The following is a 20,415-nucleotide window of genomic DNA, read 5'->3' on the forward strand; positions in this document are numbered from 1 at the left end:
CTTACACTCGCTTGTGACATGGTCACAGAGATGGCAAGTGTTAAGATTTGAATGAATGAAAATCCAGGATATGAAAAGAAGAGTGAAACCTCCTAATCTTTAATCAACAAGATGAGCTTGTGCACTTGTTGGCAGTTGGCAGAGAAAGCAACTTATGCGAGGAGAAGGCAAAAATCAAATTCCAAACTATTCCATATCTGTAGTGTGAATTACTCTGAAGGATAGGGCAGTTCAGATCCTCACATTCTTTGTCATGCAGTATATATGGAAAACCAACACTGATGTTCTACTTTTGTTGCCTGTTTGTGTTAGGTCCTGCACCTGCCCTATTTCGATGTGATTCTTCATGTATTTTTCAATCTTTTAAAAAGCTAAAATACCATATTGTATTATTTCCAGCGCCAAAGCATGCTGGGGGAGACTGAATCCACCTGCATCTATTCCACCATAACAGTGTGAGTCAGCGTATGACACGAGGGAATGGATGCGTAGAGGTGTATGTTGGTGTTGTGTGTTTTTATGGAAGCCTGGGGGTGGTGGAGCATCTGTTCTATATGCCAGATCTATTCTGACCACAGGGATACAACAATTTGTTTCAGCTACACAGCCCAAGTTGTGCATCTCAACCAGATGGAAGCTGCTTTTTATTAATTTCAAATATTTCTCTATGTGGACTGGAGACAGGCTGCAAGCCCTGAAACATTGCTTGGCTTTGCGGCAGGCTAATTATAAAGAGTCAGTTTGCCAATTTATGACAATGCAAAACAAATCAACTAAGCCCTCGTCTTTACAGAAAACTCTGCTCTCTTTTCATCTGTTGCAGTAAACAGAAGGGGAGCAGGAAGCTGATGTTGGCTCATTCTTGCTGCACATTCGAAACAAAGGATAAAAATGAGAGTTTCTAGATTTGTGACATGTACTGTAGAGCTGCAGAGATCAGAGATCATCACAGGGTGCAATCCATGACGGAAGAGCAATTCACAGACGAGCTGTGATGACGATGAATACAAAGCTGTAGGAAAGTAAACTGTTAGTACTTCTACTGACATTCAAACGTAGTGTGTGGCATATTATGACAGGACTGGTTTAGAAAATGAGCAAGCTAGTGAGTGAGGAAATTCTTTTACCCCTCAGTTATTAAACCACTGTTTGTTCTGCACACGCTGCATCGCCACCTTTACTAGTACACTGTGTGACACAGTATTATGAGGATGCTGAATGAAGAGTTTTAGAGTCCACTCCTTGAACAATTGCTCCTGCTGCTGTTTGACATTTGGCAGAAAGAGCAGCTTTTCAATATGGATTATTCATCAGCGGTTTGATCCCCCACTCAAATGTCACCACAACAATGCCTCTGACTTGGCAGCAGCGTCTGTCTTTCTGTGCTCCACGGGGTAAGGAATTGGCAATAATTACCACATCTAATGTGGCCTTCAGACAGATTCAGTCTTTGTGTTCTAGCACAACTTCAAATTATTATTATTACACTGTTAAAGAGGGTTAAAATCTTGAGTTACCCTATCACTGCATTATTGTGTTCAGTGCACTCACTTATAATATATTCTAAAAAAGTAGCAAAGATGGCCGATACATGAACTGGTGCAGCGTATCAGGATGAACCAAATGACTGGTGCATTGTATTATGCCGGAGTGTAGAGGGTAAAAAAGTTTATATGTATGTATGCATGCCGCAAATAATGTGTATTTTTTTTAAAACCTGCATTCAATAACTGTTTGCGTGACGTAGCACAATAACATTAAAAGGAAAACTGAGAAAACTGCCAATATGCTTGAAAATGTTAAATATTAACAAACTGAAACAACTCAGTGGAGCAATATTATTAACTTTATTTTCCCTTTTCTGTCACCATTGACAAATTTCAGTCCAATATTCTGTCTCAGTTTGTTTCCACAAATGCCTGAGAAAAAAAAGTCACTACAAAATGATCCACACTGTTGAAAGCTAGTTCTTAACTTTACCAGTCTTTAAAGTTAATATTCCCACAGCTGCCTTCTGTAGGAATATTTAAGGCGAGAGCCGTGAAACTAAACTGTAAAGTTTAGGTTCAGGTACAGCCAGGTAGATTTAGTGTGCAGTAGATAGGTTGTCTTTACATGTGCGCACACAACAGAGTACAGCCTAGAACTAACATAATATACTATTGTTATAGTAGAACAAAGTACAAAGTATTTCTGGGCTGAACATCAAAACAGTGTGCTTTCAGATGTTATCATTCTTTTTGTAGTTGAGGGGAAAAAGCAGCATTGTTAGTAGGGAAATGAAATGAATATAGTAGTATTTGATACTATTATATCACTCTTTTCCTCCCCAAATTTCCTGTTGTAATATATGGAATGGGTAAACAGAACACCAGGGCATGCTCTTATTGGATCCAGCTGTGCCTGAACAGAGTCTGCTGCATTCGGCTGGCCCCATTTCCCCAAGACATGAGAGTAAAACAAAAGAGTCTGTGTTTATCAGACAAGAGTTTCCATCTCTAGAGCATGACATGAAAAGATGTGCCATGTGTTAAGCTCATATTTTAAGGTTTGTTATAAAAATAGAACAGAATATCCAAAAATATCCCGTTTATGTTTTTACTCAAATTGAATCCAAATTTAATTGAATATATCACCATAAATCTTAAACTGTGCAAACTGAACTGTTGCTTATAACTAATTAGCACTCAGTTGAACAAATTTGCCTTCTATGCTAATTGCAATGCTAGTTACAACGACACTGTCTGCAGGAAAATCCACCAATTTTCCACACGCACAGAACTTCTCACTGGGGTCCTGTGAAGAAGAGAATATACTATTAAAATACTCATAGAAAATCTTGCAGCTTTTCCATCAAAGCTAATTCATGCTTTCCACTAAAACAAGCTTTTGGCCTGAACTGCGAGGATGCAGGAAAGTATTTGCTTGGATTGGAAGACGACTCTTCTGAAACTGCTGTCAGGTAGAAAAGCAGAAATGTAAATCCCAGAGGCCAAACTGAAAAGAGCTCTCAAACTTCTTCATGTCAAGGACCACCAACATGCATCAGACCACAAACCTTTATGTGCCCAAAGGAACCATATCTGGAAAGACTTCAAATATCTATGACACATAACATTTTAGTGCCTGTGTTACATAGGAAAGCTATTACTGAAGAACACTCCCTTACACAGAAAATGTGTATTTTATTGGACAAATGGGCCCTGGGTAAAACCTATAAGGCCCAGCTGATCTAGAAAATCATTTAGAGTGTAAATGATTTAAATATAGAATTATTTTTTTCAGGAAGCATAAATAGGTTTGGGTCTGAGTGAAGCAAGGATGGAAAATACATACGCCATTAGTTTTGATTGTTGATAATATAAAAGTAAAATAGAAGGTTTTGCTAGGAATTACCTTACAATTTAGGACAATTAATTTTGGGAATTACTAATGAAAATAATTAGCTTTCTTTTAGATGTGTGGAGATGCTCGTGCCCACACAGTGATATGAAACTATTGCTGGCAATTATCTTAACTTAGATATTGAAAACCAATTTTAGGCCTATCCATAGGCAGGATCTCTGAAAAAAAAGAGAAAAGGAAAATTCACAAAAGGTAGGTTAAAATGTAAAAACTGAACAAAATCAAAAATAAAATAAAAATAAAGATGGATAAAAAATACCACATATCATAAGACCACAACATAACCATATGATCGCAAAAGCCTGCTAACCTTTGTTTGTTATTAGTCGAGAACTCAGAATAAAAAGTCACTGATGACAGTAAACACCCAGGCACACAGGGGGTTAATAAGTCCTTGATGTACTCTGGAGCAAAGTCATTTAATGTTTTAACAGTGGTTAGCAAAATTTTGAAATCAATATGGAACTTAACAGGCAGCCAGTGTCAGTTTGCCAGTACTGCAGTAATGTGCTCATACTTCTTGGTGCCAGTTAAAATCCAAGCAGCAGGGTTGTGAATCAGTTGGAATCGGTGAAGCGAGCTCTAAATGATGCCTGTATAAAAAGCACTGAGACAGTCGAAGTGAGAAAAAGACCTATAAATTACGTCCATCTTTTATATACAGTTTGTCTAAAGATAAAATAAAGCTCTGAAGCTCGCTCTGTAATACGCTTTATTCTCTTACACAAATGAATTGCAAAAACAGCAAACTGGCAGATCTGTTGCACTTAAATAGACATGTTACCTGGTTTATATTTTTAATGCTAAGCTGAGCTAAAAAGTAACCATCTGGTTCTTCTTCTTCTAATTTAACTGTTGGCAAGAAGATGAACAGGCATGCATCTAAGAACCCCTTGGCAGTTCCTGGGCAACAATTTGAGAATCACTTGCATAGGCTGCTGCAATAATCATTACAAACCCCATGAAACTTTACACTCCAGATTGAAGATCTTCCCCTAGGCTCTTCCACAGGACATAGCTCTCCTTGTCTGTAAACTAAAACTTGTGGTAACAAAAGCGCACATCCGGCGATGCTGAGACAGGTACATGGGAAGTGCTCTTTCAAGGTGGTGAGCTCCCTTCCTTCCTGGTCATGAGAGGACGAACTGTGTGGGGACTCTGTGCGAGGAGAAGGGATCCAGTTGCAGACGGCTGAATTGGTGCTCTGTTGGGTCTCCCCTGGACACTGTCATAGCGTGTTTGTTGAAGGCGGGTCAATGAGGACTTTATTTGGCAGAGGAATTTCGCAGCACACGACAGTACGCATGCACATACACACATACATGCACAAATTGGAATCAGTGCAGCCCTGCAACCCTGTTATAATGGTGAGAACGGAAGTAAACAGTGAAGAGGCAGGGGGTGAAAGGGGGCTGTCACAAAAAGCTGGTTTAATGGTTTAAATTTCACTTGATTAAATTAATTGTTCATTTGTCAAAGCGGAAATGTGTTCCTTGCTTTTGCTGGGGTTTGGTTGGAGTTTGATGGAACTTGACACAGACAGAGTAGTTGCGAAGCACAAACAGCAGGAGTGTTTACACTGCAAATTTTCAAATGTCAGACAGATTACTCTGAAAAAGTTCAGTCACACGTTTCACAAGAAGTTAAATATTTTTCGTAGAGCACAAGTGGGTTGGGAGGTGAGTCCACAAAAGTACTTTCATGTGGTTTTGCTTCACCTCAACTGATTATGTAGATGGAAAAAGCCTCCAATTCAAATTCCTGGGGCTCTAAAAATGTGTAAATTGCAACAGTTTCAGGTTTTTGTGACATGCAGGTTTGGCCAATAATATTATTTGCTGACATAAATTATCAGAGTTATACTTTCAATATCAGCAGAAGTGCAGAACAACTGAGAACGCACACACAGAAAGGTGCAGAGCAGTTTTAGTATTTTTTGCAGTTCATCAGTTTTGCTTTTGCTGGAATTTGGCAAATTAATAACTAGAAAGTAACTGGAGGACCTGCTGTCATGTTGGCATTTGTGAAGCAAAAACTGACCACATTTAGCCAACATGGTAGAGTTCTGGGTTATCACTAAATGCTTGAAAACATGACTAGTAAGTTGCACAGATGTCTGCTATTTAGTAGGCTAACAGTAACAGACTAATAAAAAACTGAAATTCACTCATAGCAAGCATTGTCATTTGTGAGATCAAAACCTGTGTGCCTGTGTTGGCACACTTATCACATGGCCACACCCTGCACATCTGGCAGAAACTACCTATAGAGACCACTCTGCTATAAAGTTGGGCATTTTAACATGAGAATCTGTGGAGATTGCTGAGCCAGCCTTAACCACAAAAGGAAGTGCAGTTGTTGAACTTCTGCTTGGACTTCATTTCTCAGCCCCACAGTTGCCATGAAGCATTAAGGCGGTGAAGTCGCTATGCCAAAACTGCAAAAACAGTTTAGAAGTAGATCAGGTTCTGGAGGGGTGAATGCACATTCCAGCACCTTTAGCACGCAGCTGACTTGTTGTGATTAGTTAGATTTCTAAACAAAAATACTCCATGTTGTTAGTTGCTTTATATTCCTGTGCTCTTGATTTAGCAGATTTGTGGCAAACTGATGTTGTAGGAGCATGGTGAGTATAACTGGAGCTTCCAGGTGCTAAAAAAAACCCTTTACTAATCAAATCTTTCTGATAATAAACCCACAGAATCTTTTCGCTAAGTAAAACAGTGCTTAGATCAGAATGAATTAACCTTTATTATTAACATTTACAATGCTCCTTTAACTCCAGCAAGATATGACAGTGAGCACCATTATCCACGTCATAACTGGAAGCATCTCAATCATCAATTATCCTTAACTGATCAAAGAAAAAATTAACAAGCAGCATCTGTTTTAGAGCTTTGTTTTTATGTCTGGTCACCATATTTCTACAGAGGGCTGACCATCTGTTTCTAAAATGGTTGCTGTGGCCCAGCAGATGCTGCAGATGTGATTGTTTCTAGCACATCACGAAAACTACACGATTTTCAGTGATTTGATCGGCAGTACACAGACACACGTGCAAACTGACAGGCTCCTGCTTTCTGAAATGACACACCTTTTGCTGAAGGAGCGCCTGAAAACCGCGTGTAGCTCCAGATTTGCTTCCCTTGGATGTCAGCTGAGGGCGACAGAGGGAGGTGTTGTCCCCCCTCTCCCGCTTCTCAAGATTTCCCTCAGTCCACAATAAACTTTCATTTTGGGAAGTCGACACACACATACACACACACCGCTGGGCTTCTACATCTTGTCCTGCATTGATTCCCCGGGAAAGCTGGACAAGACTTTAACGTTTATTGCGAACGGAAAGACGGAAAGAAATATCGGAAGCGCACAGGTGAAGCTCTGTGGAGCGTCTTTTCTTTTCCTTAAAAAAATCACATTGCTGTTATCTTCTGGAAGGAGACTTAAAGAATTACAGGCAAGACAATGGCAAAAAGCAGCTTTTTCACTGCTGGTTAATCCCGTATCGTTTCACTGTTTTATTTTTGCTGTCTTGCACTTTTTTACTCTACGCGCGACTCTTCAAGGAACACCTGGGATGGAAAAACTTTATCTGCCTCCTCTGGACTGTAGAAAAAACTCCCAAGAAAGAATGAAGTAACCGCTATGGAGCCGGATAATGCCCCGTACTCCAAACTCAAAACCACTGGAGTCGGGGGGTGAGTCGACATATTCAGAAGTGCATAAATGAGCGCTTTTCTTTCTCACTTTTCTGAATTAAAGAGGGATTTCTTTTTTTCGGGTTCCCCCGAATTAATGTCCTTTCGAGAAAGATGTTGATGTCTAGCAGCACTGATACAAGCAGTATGTTTTACAGTAGTTGTTGGAAAAAACTTGTGACAGCATTTCTTGGGTTACGAAGACAAATGACTTGAGCTTTTAGAGGTATTTGTTTGAGACATCGTGCAGAACAGGTGGTGTACTTAATGGCTTGCAGAGATAAGCATGTGGAAACTATTTTCTCTGCTCTTAACATCAGTTCAGTGAAAGCCAGTGTAGTCTGCTGTGCTGTTCTTCAAGTTCTGCCTTTGCAGCTTGTATCTGAATGAGCTGCCAAACGATCTGGGACTGATTTAAGGGAAATGTATGAGAGGAGGAGACACTCCTCCTCTTCCTCCTCCTCCTTTTCTCTCCTCCCTGCTGTGCATCTTACTCAGCTGCTTGGCCTGGCTGACACAATGGGAGGAGATGTCCTATAAAAGTCCAGATGTTGCATCACATACAATCTGCAGGACATACAGGAGGCTTGGTCACAAGTGGCACATACCGTTTCTGCTGCTGCTGCTGTCAGTTTAGGGAGATTACAGTGAAGGTGGAAGGACTAAAACTTTCTGAAGCTTAAACCAGCATTCATTGTGCTAGTGGCTGACCAGTGGTTTTGTGGCTCTTTGGAGAAGAACCACAAATGTAAGAATTCCTGAAAATGCTTTAATTATAGCACTTGTCACTAAGTGTGTGCCACTTCAAGCAGCACTTGGACCACATTCACCCAGATTCATCTGCTGCATTTAAAGCCCAAATGATGTGACATGTGAAAACCTGATATTATCATAGAGACAGCTGAAATTCACACTTATTTGAGATAATTCAGCACCTTTAGAGCAGCTCCATATGAGTAATCAGCATCTCTTTTTTCACTTGTCCTGACATATAAATGTCACAGAAAAATCAATGGTGTAAAATTTGCCGTGTGCTGCTTGATGTTGGATATTAAGTGGCACTGTTGGCCTGTGAAAATAGAATTGGTGTAAATCTAGTTGAATGATTACATGTCCCTGTGTAGGCTGAGAAAAGCAGCTTTTTCTCACTGCTGGGTTTAGATGAAACCCCTTTTAAAACCCACAGTCCAAAAGTGCTCGGCTAGGCTGCAGTTTGCCTTAGATAAAAGTCAGATGTTAGCGATAAAACACTGACATGTGAAACACTTTTTTTTTCAAAGCATTTGTCTATCTTTCGCTTGGCATTGTGGCCTTTAAGGTGATGCGGTGCATCTTTTTTAAAGATTGTCAGAGGTGGCCTTATGGGAGCACTTACCTGCCTCTGCTGGGCAGTAGCTTATCTGGTCAGGCAGCAAGATAAGCCAGAGCTTGCTGTCTTGAAGCAGATGTTAGACTGTTTGAAAAAGCAAGGGCTGCTGCTGATGATGCAGCAGCAGCACCTAACATGACTGTGCTCGATGGCTCTGCAGGCAACTTAGTATGTAACTTTGCTTACTTAAACTGGTAATGTATCCTGCTAATTATTTCACATAACATTTTGCATTAAACTGGACTAAGCAAGAATGCGAAAGAGATACATTAAGGGTTCAGATGACGTTTTTAAGGAATTTATAAGTTTTTTTCTGTCATGTGATTGAAGTGCACCTGAAAGCTGAGTTAATAAAGCATAAAGATTACACAAACCTCTAACATCTGCCATGTTTCCTTTTGTCTTTGTATTTAGGAGAGTTCTGATTCTTTGGACTTTATTCTGTTGTACCTGCTCTCTAAGGCTAACACAAGCACAAGGTAAGAAACTTAAAGCAAAGGTGGGTAAATGTCTGTTATCCGTTTTCATTCAATGTATTCTGAGCATGTAGTGTCACAAATATGCCTTAAAACCACTGAGAAAAAAGAAAATTGAAATAAACTAATGAGCTGTAGAAGGTTGGGTAAGTATGTGGCCCTAACATGGACTTGTTATTGTGCAAACGTTTGTCAGTTTACCACTGTTTATTTGTGATTAGCATCAATCCTGCTCAGCTTTACCTTTATGAGCAGTGCAGTCTGCCAACTACACAAACTGATTCATTGTGTTTACTCTTCGCTGGAAACCATATTAAGTTGTGGTTGAATGTGGGACAGCCGCATCTTCTAATATATGTTCATAGAAGCAGGAGGTTTAAATACTTATAACTTGCTGAATTTACCAAACCAATTTTAAAATGGTTTGGTTTCATTGCTAACGTCTCTGTTACAGCGAAAACTGAACTGGTAACTCAAATGTCGCACACAAAAAAAGGTCTTCTAATAATGTGCATTCAGATGTGTTTCAGATATTTATTTTGTTGGAAAAAAGATGAACCTGTGGACCTCTCTCATTCTGCAGGAGTTCATTTTTTTGTTTCCAAGCCTCTAAAGCTCAGCAAACCTCATACCCCCTCTTTGATAACTTAATTAAAGTGTTACATGACCTATCAGCCACACTTTGCAAAGTCTTGTCTGCTTGAAGTACTTTCGCACTTTCATATTGTGACTCACACTCAGCTGTGCATTGATGTCTGTTGCAGTTAGTTTGCTGTTATACATCTGAGAGGCCATTATCAGCTTGTTGTCTGAGTCTGCTGTCAATCAAAAATCCGCCAGATTTTTATTCAATCGGCACTCTTCCCAGTTTCTAGATGTCATTTGATAACGTAAGCCACTGTGTTCCCTGATAGCAGTTTCTGGCAGTTTTATCTGTAACTCTGCATGCATCAGATGATATTTTCTTCCTGTGATGACTGAGTGTCTAGAGACCTAGATTTTTATATGTGCGGATGTGTTAATTTGCACACTGTCAGATCCTAACAAGGCACAATTTTGTGCTTGCAAAAGGCTAAAATAGAAAAATAGTTTTGCTGGTACACAAACTGGCAGATTGTTTGGATCATTTGCAAATAGATCACATGGAGTAGTAGTGCAGATATGAAATGACTATGCATGTTTGGATGTTGTTGCCTGTACTGCACAATCCAGATTTTGTTATACTACAGCTTTTAGTCTGCATTGTTTTCTACATTTTGACATCAAACACCAGAAGAAATCTTCACTGTCAGTGTGCACAGGCCTTGAAGTTTAGTTCCTACAGTTACACATATATCAGCAGCCTATGTGTTTTTTTCAGAAGTGTTCCCGATTGAGGTCAGCCAGAGTGCAGTAATCCCAGAGTAGATATGGGAGTTCATTATGTATGTGTTGATGTAATACCAACCATCTTCTAGATGACAGCCAATCTGTCAGTGCCAGACACTGAACCAGCAAACCTTAGGGAAACTGACTGAGCACCTACATCTACTTCTGTTATGAAGTCAGTTAGGAAAGAAGCCTAAGACTGTTTTCAATAATAATCATCATAGTAAATAAAAAAAGCATACATTCTGGGTGCAGAACCTCCCACAGTTTTTAATATGGAATAGTAAAAGTTTAGCCATGGCCAGCTAAGCCACTGGTAATATACACTGCCCAGTAGATGGATTATTATGCCTCATCAAAGGCCAACAATTTTCTCTCAGATGAGAAATTTAGTGAAAACAAAACCCTTCTTGTACTTGAAGTTCTTAAAAGACATTAATTTTTAGCTCATATGACCAAAGGGATTGTTGACCTCATGCGTTAACGAGGCATCCATGCCCATCTGACCATTCACGCACAAATTAGTCCTCTTACAGTACTGTATGGCAATAGACATATTTGTCTTTAAGGATACTTTTCCATTTTTGCAAGGATCACTTTTTCTCTTACTAAGCATCAGATTTTAGTGAGACCTCCACAAATCGTCTTGCACATATTCACCAAAACTGTACCCAAGGTTGTGGTCGTGGTCACATGCGTCATTTTCTGAACAATGACCTGTGAACTGTGATGGATTGTAAGCATGTTGAGCTACTACGTCACTGATGTTCAGGTTCTTCAAAAACAGGCTATGGTTTTTGGTTTTTTTGTAGTCATCCTACAAGTTTTGACCAAAAGGTTCTGAGAACTGTCTTACCATATTTGTATTTGGCAATTCTCACATCAAAACACATCTTCTCTTGCACACATGGAAAGTTTTTAGTGACTGCTGTGTTTAGCCACCAGCCAGAAAGAGCCTTTCTGTGAGGACTTTTCAAAGCTTCGTGGGTTCTCCAGGTATTCCAGCCTCTTCCCACTGTCCAAAGACATGTGTGGGTTAGGTAATTAGAAATTCTAAACTGGCTATAAGTATGAATGTGAATGGTTGTCTGTTTCCGTGCAGCCTGTGCAGTGTACCCTGTCTGTCATGCGATGACAGCTGGGATAGGCTCCAACCCCCAATGGATCTCCTCCAGTGTGTCGAAATGGCAAACCACTAGCCTGACTGTTATTTTTAGAAAATGGACAAAGATCCATGAAGGGAAATCTGGTGAGTGGTTGAGGACTTGAGCAAAGATTGTTTATGTCACTAAAAAATGCTACACTGGCATGTGTCACAATTAAGACTGTTTCCTATAAACGCTCCCTCGGATGCCTCAGGATGTTACTGTAGCACTCCCTATTGACACTCTCACCCCGAGGAATTAATTTTCTGTGCGTAAACTGAAAAATGTTGAGAAAAATGCAGAACATTCCACATATGACACGCTACCTCTGGGCTTGGAAACTGTCGACTCTTCAATGGAAAACTGCTCGTAGCTGGAGACCCAGATCTCATCTCAAACGATAGTCATGTGAAATTTAGGTAAGGTTTAAACAGAAGTTGATGTTTCCTCTCAATGCAGGTTTTAGATCTTTGGTTAAAAAATGAATAGCACACAGTGTAAGTGGTCAGAGCAGCACTTCCTGAGAATGATCTAAAAATAGCAGTCGTGGTGAAAACCATCTGGTGATGACAGAGAAGATGACCTTGAGCTGGAGATTGTCTAAATTGAAATAATGTCAGGATTTTTACGTACCTGTTCCCAGAACTTTTTGATCACATCACATAAATGTAAAGAGACGTGATTTGTTATTCAGTGTTGTTGCTTTTCTTGATGGTATCTATAAAATAGACATTTTTTGTCTCTGCTAGAATATTTTTGCTGTGAAGCTGTTGCAGAAAATACAGAGTCTACATTAGCAGCATACTAATAGTGGAAACGTATTAATCTTCCCCTGCTTTCTGTGAAAAGTTTTTGTTGTCTGATACACTTGTACTTTAGCTATGCGTGTCTCCAGGATGTGTCAGACTCAGTTCTCAGTTATTATTTTTTTCAGCTCATCAGGAGGCCACAAAAAGCCAGAGGCAGCCCGCCTACCCGCTTAGATTTAAATATGCAGTGTAAGCCCTGAAAGTACATCGCACAATGAAAGAACAATTTTGCTTTCCTCATACCATATTAACAATTCAAATCAGTTCTATATAAGAAATTTGACTGAAGAAGGCCTTTGTTCTTGTTTCACTTACTGTTTGATGTGTGTTTTCCATGTGTGAATTTTTCAGTCGAGCTGACCTCCCGCTGCCTGCACATACTGAGCTGGATTTCCCGCCTCCTAGCGGGACTTGTGTCTATACTTGTTTTTCTTCTGCTGAGCCAGAATTTATCACTTAGCGATTTATATTTGCTAAGTGAAAAAAGAATGGATATTTACAATTTTTATGTGAGCTTTTAGTCCAAGAAGATGGGGAAACGTACAGAGAAGATTAATACATAATATATATTTAGCATGTGCTGAATGGTTTGAGATTTTTCAACCCTACTAATTTAAACAGAAAAAAAACCTATATTTAGAATCACTGATTACCTAAATTTATGGCTAATAATAGAAAATAATATAATAATGTGAAGTCAGTCTGTTTTGATTTGAAGAGTTCATTCCATTATAGTCAAAAGAAAAGGCTAATCCATGAAGTCAGGCATGGCATGAAACAGATAAGTTGGGATTGACATAGTTTAAATAGTGTAGCTGAGATTTGCCAGTCTAATGTGTAGAATGGTGTGAGCTGAGCTATAATGTGGGCTGGTATTGAGATCCAAATCTACTCAGTTTTGTTCATCACACGCTGGTTTATATCATAAAGATCCTGCAGTATTCTGGTCTGATCATATAAAAAAGCACTTGATGATAGTGGGGAGGAAGAACTAATGATAAGTGACCCGTTGATGTGCTGAGATTGTGAGCTGACTTTAACGTCTTGGCCTGACTGCCCGAAGTAACGCTATGCTTGATGTTTGACTTCTAAAGATGAGTAAATGTTATTTTTGTAAATGCAACATCGAAATTAAAAGAATAAATAACTGAGACAACCTTGATGCTGTTGCTTTAATGGGTCTCAGTTTGTGGTTTGGGACAAGCAGTGTTACTAAATGTATAATATTACAGCTTTTTCTCTGTTTAAATTTTGGTTAAATATAGGTTATAATGGTATTGGTTCATTGAAAGAATGTTTCTGACTCTATATTCTATTCTAATAGGTGGTAAATGGACTGGTTTTTATGTAGCGCTTTTCTACCTGAGCTCTCAAAGTGCTTTGCACTGCTTGTGTCATTCACACATCTAACACAGTCATCTAACACTCCAATACATTGGCGTTAGTTTCATGCCCAAGGATATTTGGGATGCAGACAGGAGCAGCCATCGATCGAACCACCAACCTTCCGATCAGTAGATGAGGTCATCTACTGATCGGAAGGTTGGTAGCTCTGCATCCTGGTCACAAGAGAAATGGAACACTTTCCCAAGAGTGTACGTTTATCATAAAGAGTTCTTTAGAAAAAAAGCACCCGTTTCTTGCTACAATGAAATGTGGATTTAATTAAACTTTAGCACAAAGGTGTGGATCCAATTAGGTGCAATATACAGAATACACAATGCTGTAATGGATCACTGTTACCCACATTTTCCTCCCTTGAGAAGCAAGTAGCAATTAAAACCCGCAGAAAATACAGCAGTGTGTTTTCATGAGCTTGGGCCCCTGTCGGAGCGATCATCTTTAATCAGCAGACATTTCCAGATAAAGCGAGATAGCGTTTCTGTTTCTAATGCACCTCTTAAAAACCCACCACTTTCCTTTCCAGGGACTCGTTCTGCCTCCTTACACTGAAATTGTTCCAATTAAGCCTGATGTAACGATCACACAATTTCCAGCAATCCCCAAAAGCAAATATGGAAGTGTGACCATATGTTGGAAATTTTATGCAGTCTTTTAAAATTGTCTTTGCCTCAGGTTTTCCCATTAGCCGGACTTTAAACTTGTGAATTCCCATCATGGCATCATATCTTAATAGATGATCATTTATATTACTGCACTTTTGTTTTTACTTGAATACAGATTGCATTTGAGTAGGATGTTAATAATCAGATTCTTGTGTAAATTTAATTAGCTTATTAATTGCACACAGAATTAGCTGTCCACTAATGGCATTTTTCTTTCTGGTTTCCTTAAAGATGTAGATGTCTTGCAGCAGCTTGGACTTACTGGGCGAAGGACTGGCAGCTCCCCATCTTCAAGCTCTCGATCCAGCCATCATGGCATCATCCCCTTCAAGTCAGGCGTTATCCTCACTGAGAGGGCACGCATCCAGGCACCTCTGCGCACTGTTATACCCTCTTCTTACAACCCCTCCAATCTCACCCTTATCCTTAGCCTGTCTGTTCATCGCATCAACAACGCTTTTCTTTTCTCAGCTCTGTCAAAGAAAAGAAAAGTTCAGCTCGGAGTGCAGTTTGTACCAGGGAAGATCCTTGTACACGTAGGGCAGCAGAGCTCTGTAAGTTTTGACTACGATGTCTACAATGGCCAGTGGCACAGTCTGGCTTTGGATATTCGAGGCCAACAAGTGTTCTTACACACATCTTGTGGTAAGAAAAGCGTACATGCAGATTTGCATTCTAAAAAACAGGAGACTCTGGATCCAGAGGGCTCCTTCCTGCTGGGCAAAATGGACCACAGCTCGGTGCCATTTGAAGGTGCCATCTGTCAGTTTGACATTTATCCCTCAGCCAAGGCAGCTCATAACTATTGTGATTACATTAAGAAACAATGCAGAGAAGCTGACACTTATCGGCCTGTATTTCCACCCCTGCTACCTCTATTTTCCACAGACCCAAACGTTACTGTCACTCACTTAACTCCTCTCTCTTTGATGGAGATATCCAAAAAGGCTCGGACACCTAATTTGGCCTTCACTGAGGGAAACACGACGACTACAGTTCTTCCTTCAACCGACTCAGTGATGTTAAACAAAACATCTGTGTATATGGCAATGAGCACTCCAAAACCTGGTGCTGTGTCTGTTTCTCCACCAGTTCACCCAGGGCTTGAAAGCCCATCTAGATTTCCAACTCAGTCTGTTACAACATCTCCTGGGATCAACATGACTCCACCGAACCCCAAACCAACCTCACACGCCATAAAAAACACAAAGCAGGCAGATACCAACTCACCACAACCTTCTGGAAAAAGTATACACTTACCTGTTTTTACCAGATCATCAGAGATGAAGCCGGTTCTCCAAAGTACAGCTGCTTCCACGCACGGGTCTCCTTCAAACGCCTACTTTTCTAATAAAAAGCAGCTAACCACGGTAGCTCCAAAGAAACCCGAGCCAAAGGTGACCAGCGTGCTGGATGTCAAGCCCACTTCGCTCACTCCAGTCACTCCAGCTGCAACAGATGGCTTTCAAACATTTGACCTGGAACCGACCCAATTCTCTGCGCTCGCTGGATCACCTGGACTAAAGGGCGAACCAGGACCGCCGGTAAGTGTGTCAGCTCTAAACAAACACAACACAAACATTTTGCTGAAATCCGTGAATGTCTGTGTTGAAATAACTGTAAAACGATTAGATGAGTACATTGCTGGTGTTGCTGTATTTGAATTCAAGCTTTATTTTTTATCTGTGCATTGTTATATTTTAGCTTAGTCTATTAGCCCTTTGTTGAACCACAGTGACACATAAGTTCAACAGGTTGTTGCTTCAATAATGGCTTATTTGCTGGTTCACTCTGTGATCTCCAGACCTGCTCTGATGTAAAAACTGATGCTGCTCTTTATTGTGTGGTTTTGTGAATCAGGCAGTCACCCAGCGTGTACTGTTCTAATTGTAGAAGTGCTGGTTGTGTTCGTGATGGGGAGTTTTTAAAAATCCACTAAATCGTTTTATTTCATGACTTTGATAAAGTACTTGCAAGTAGTGCTAATAATTTTCAAACCTCATTTTTATTTTCAAAGCTGGTGAAAACAGTCAGGTTCATAGTCGGCATTTGCCAGTCAGTGTTTGTCTTGGTGGAAGGGCCGGCAGTGAGGTGTTAGATTCCTTTGGGAGGGAGTGGGACTGCTCAGAGAACGAATACTTTTAAAGCAGGGTCAAAGGTAAAAAGGGATAAAGCACTTGTGCCCAGTTAACTATTGGGACTAAATATTTGAAGGCCTTATAATATAATATAAATGTTACACTTGTATACAGGGCTATAATAAATACAAAATGAGAAGCATTTCATCTTGATGTATTTACTGTGGAAAAGGTTACTTTCCCAGGGATTTGCATTGTTGTGTTTCTTACCAATTATGTTGTCTGAACAAGTTGTTGAGTTTGGCTTATAGTCCAATTTAACTCATCTTATGTGCCATTTATTATTATTTTTAAATTCTGATGTCACTCTGCTGGGATACAACTGACGTAAGGGGGCTGCTTACAAGAGTTTTACAAACTTTGTTTTTAAAGTGGTTATGATAGGCTCAAATATAAAGTATAAATCTAATCTGAAGTGATGATTAGATGATAAAAGAAGGTTTTAATTTTGAAGAACCAGAGTCGATTTGGATCTTGAAGCTTTTGGAGCATTGAGATACATATTGTGTGTTCACATGAATCAGATAAATATCCATATATTACAGAAAAAATAGACAATACAGAGAATACCGATATCATTGTAAAGTTCAGTGTTTCAGTTAGCTAAGCGATCTTTTTTTCACAGCAAACTCTGGGCTCATGTTGCCCTGTATGAAATTATTTCAACACCGATGTATACAATAATATCATAATTTATTTCATCGTGTAATATTCTCAGGTAAAGATTGTCTGAACTGTGGAAAAGTGCTACTTTTCCACATGTTATTGGGGTCAGAAACAAGATCTTCTACCTTGTTTTTCACTGGTTTATACAGATAAAATTGCTGCAAGAAGAATAATGAATACAAATGAATAATTACCTCTACACCAGTGTCAAAAGTAGCCAGATATGTTTAAAAGCCATCCATCCATCGATCTAACAAAAGTTCTTGATGCCTAACCAAACCAGTGATTGTAAGCAAAATAAAAAAGTTAAGTGCTAACGAAATTAATCAGCTAATGAAAACAAAGCCCCGGATTGATAACAGACTCTGACCTCCTGGCTAGAAAACTTGTCATCTACACTCCTCCAACCTAAATATGTAGACTTTGTCTCTCTAAAATATAACAGTAGTATAACTCTTGAAGTCTGCTATTGCCTCATCAGCGCCCTGATGGCAAGGGTTTCACTCTGGTATGACAGCACTATCTAATGGAATGGCAGTATCTGACGCCCTGGGAGCACATTAAGAATGGCTATCAATTAATATTCTAATTATATAACGGAATATAAATTAGATTGGATATTCAATTGTCAAATGATTAATTGATTGTGAGGGGGAAAAAAATTCTACACCGCCAGCAGCAGTCTCTCTCTCTCGAGTGGCACAGAATGCGAGGGTGGCCGGGGGAGTTAATGACATGCGCTGCTTCCAGTGAAAGAGATAAATGATTTAGCTTAATCGAGGAACATATGATAACGATTAGTTTGTCTGATGTTGTAAATAACGATTCAGTAGCTAGCCATGAGCTAAGCTGGATGTTTAGGAGGAGGTTGGAGACATTTGGATAGTTTATTATTGTTTGGTATTGTTTGTTTTGTTTTGTTTTGTTTAAACAAATTATCATGTGGTTTTTGGCGAATGTTGACAGCACTTTTAAGATACATACACTAATGATGACAAATGTTACATGATGTCATTTTGTACTCAGAAGGTCAAATTGGTGGTGACTGTTTGGCCCTTCTGCGTAAAGCATCCATGTTTTAGGATTTTTTGCTTCTTTGCGGTGATATTATACTTGAAGCATTGCTTACTGTCATATTTGCAGCTTACCTTTCTACACCAATCAGCTTTTTGACAGATTGAATTAATGTGATACTTTATCAAATTCCTCCCTTTCTGCAAACTGCAGTTTGACTGGTTGGTGGAGGCATACAACTAAAATTTCTAGTCATGTTTCAATCTAATGACTTCTCTGAAAACATGAGCTCCAGTACTGCCTTGGCACTGACCCTAGCAGCGACTACAGCTGAGTCTACTTATCATGTGTGGACAGCCTGATGGTTGCAATCTAAAGAATCTAAAAGTTGTTGAAAGACATTTGGATTTCCAGAGTGTACGGAGGCTGAAATAGTATAATTATAGCTTGTGGTCTTGGCTGAGACAGACCAAAGTGCTCCATACATCTGACATTATTACAGTAGCCCAATTTCAGCAGGACTGCCTCGAGCTGTTTTAGGTCTATTTTTTCTTTTCCACTTTAAACTGCTTGAGCAATGGGAAAATAAGTAACAATCCTAACATTTCAAGCAAACTCAGGTTCCTCAGATTGACCCCTCATTAAGTTTGACCTTTCAGGGCTTTGTTAATCCATGTATGAAATTGTTTCAAAGCTAGCTGATGCTTATAATTAATGTGATCGGCTGTGGCTGGAACCAGCGCCGACCTCCCAACCAGTGCAATGACTCAGAGTTACAGTGTATGCACTTTAGTGGTTTTGGGCTGAAATAACATTGGCTGCAGAGGGAGAGTGCGACATTAGTTTCTAACAAGATATCCTCATGCCTGCCAGCGTCTCAGTGCCCGAGTGCTTTGCAACTTATAGCTAACTTCACCAAGGGACAAAAAATACAAACTCAACATGTTTTTACTAATTGACTCTTGAGCTTGAGTGGCTTTTAAAGATTTTTCTTTACTTTGAAAACTCCAAACTTGCTGTCTTTTATTATTCAAGAGTATTCAAGACTCTCTTAAATACTTGTGAGTAGAGTCTTGTGAGTATTCAAGACTCTCTTAAAATAACACAAAAAAGGCAGCAAATTCTATTTCCTCCTCTGTATTTCACTCTGACACTAACAACTTTTATATTTTGCTTTTAGGGTCTTCCAGGACTTCCAGGGTTGCCAGGAAAGCCCGGCAAGAGGGGCCCACGGGTGAGCATTTCCCAGTCAATCCAACCAGTGACAAGTTTAACCACAAATACCCACAATTCTTCTTTCTTCCCCTTCTGGGCTCTTCTACAGTTCCTTTCACGCTCCAATCTCTATAATGCTGTAATGATAGGGTGATAACACCACTAGCTGTTCACCGATGTAGATGACCTTTTGAGTGTTTTGATCAAGCACTCAGTGGATCACAGAAGGTTTTTCAGTCACTTGTTAGTTCGCTTTGGCTCTGGGTTTGATCTAGCTGACCTTATGTTTTCAAGGTCCATTTGCAAAGCTTTAGAGCAAACAAACACAACCTACATATATGTGGGTTAAAATATAATGGATCACATTATGTAGATATTTAATAGACGCTGAGAAAAATGAAGGTTGCAGCACATTAACAGTACTTAAATTAGGCATGGGTTCTAAGTTAACGTCAGTGAATAGTTCTATTGTATTCTAATAAGTATAAGTCCTCTGGTGCCATGTCTTTAATTTCTAGACTCAGTGTAGCTCGAGAACTGATGGAATCAAATAGAGAAGGTGCAGATGTTATTTTAAGCTCATGTTTTCAGAAGAAATTTAAGAAGTGAAAGAACACCGGGGCATGATTTGTCCTAAGGGAAGGTTTATTGTTATAATTTCTCTCAAAGACATTGTCATTGATGGGTGTTTGTGTAGTTTCTGACCTGTGAACTACTTCTTCACCACCCATGGATAGAATGAAAGAAGAAACATTTTCAGTGGTGTGATACTGGTCTTAGTTGCTCTTTTTGTTGACCTGCCACTAAAGTGTACCTGCAGAGCACTTGTGCATCTAAAGACTTTGCATATCAGCTACCTACTGGAGCTTATGAGACTGCACCCTGCAGTTGGGCCTCAGGGGTGGGTTGTGGAACCCAATCTCTTTAAACAAGGAAGAAAGAGGGCTTTGTCCCCATCTTATTAAAGGCATTTAAGACCCTGTCTGGAGCTCAGTAGCTCTCTCCAGTTGTACTCCATACCCTCTATAGAGCTCATTCATCATCAA

At 39.6% G+C, this 20,415-nt stretch overlaps 1 protein-coding gene across 3 annotated transcripts in view; it reads left to right on the top strand.

Annotated features, from left to right (window-relative positions):
- The first annotated feature begins 6,638 nt into the window (after positions 1–6,638).
- Positions 6,639–20,415, top strand: part of col27a1b (collagen, type XXVII, alpha 1b) — a 67,070-nt gene continuing 53,293 nt past the window's right edge. For 2 of the 3 annotated variants that reach the window (XM_063489663.1, XM_063489665.1), the window contains exons 1-4: positions 6,639–7,103; positions 8,887–8,951; positions 14,568–15,880; positions 19,335–19,388. In XM_063489663.1, the coding sequence (XP_063345733.1) occupies positions 7,051–7,103; positions 8,887–8,951; positions 14,568–15,880; positions 19,335–19,388 (1,485 nt within the window). In that variant the 5' untranslated portion in view covers positions 6,639–7,050. The remainder of the gene's footprint in view (positions 7,104–8,886; positions 8,952–14,567; positions 15,881–19,334; positions 19,389–20,415) is intronic. The other variant, XM_063489664.1, reaches the window with a different exon arrangement.

The sequence above is a fragment of the Pelmatolapia mariae genome, linkage group LG12 (assembly GCF_036321145.2).
Source record: "Pelmatolapia mariae isolate MD_Pm_ZW linkage group LG12, Pm_UMD_F_2, whole genome shotgun sequence".
NCBI classification, from domain to species: domain Eukaryota; kingdom Metazoa; phylum Chordata; class Actinopteri; order Cichliformes; family Cichlidae; genus Pelmatolapia; species Pelmatolapia mariae.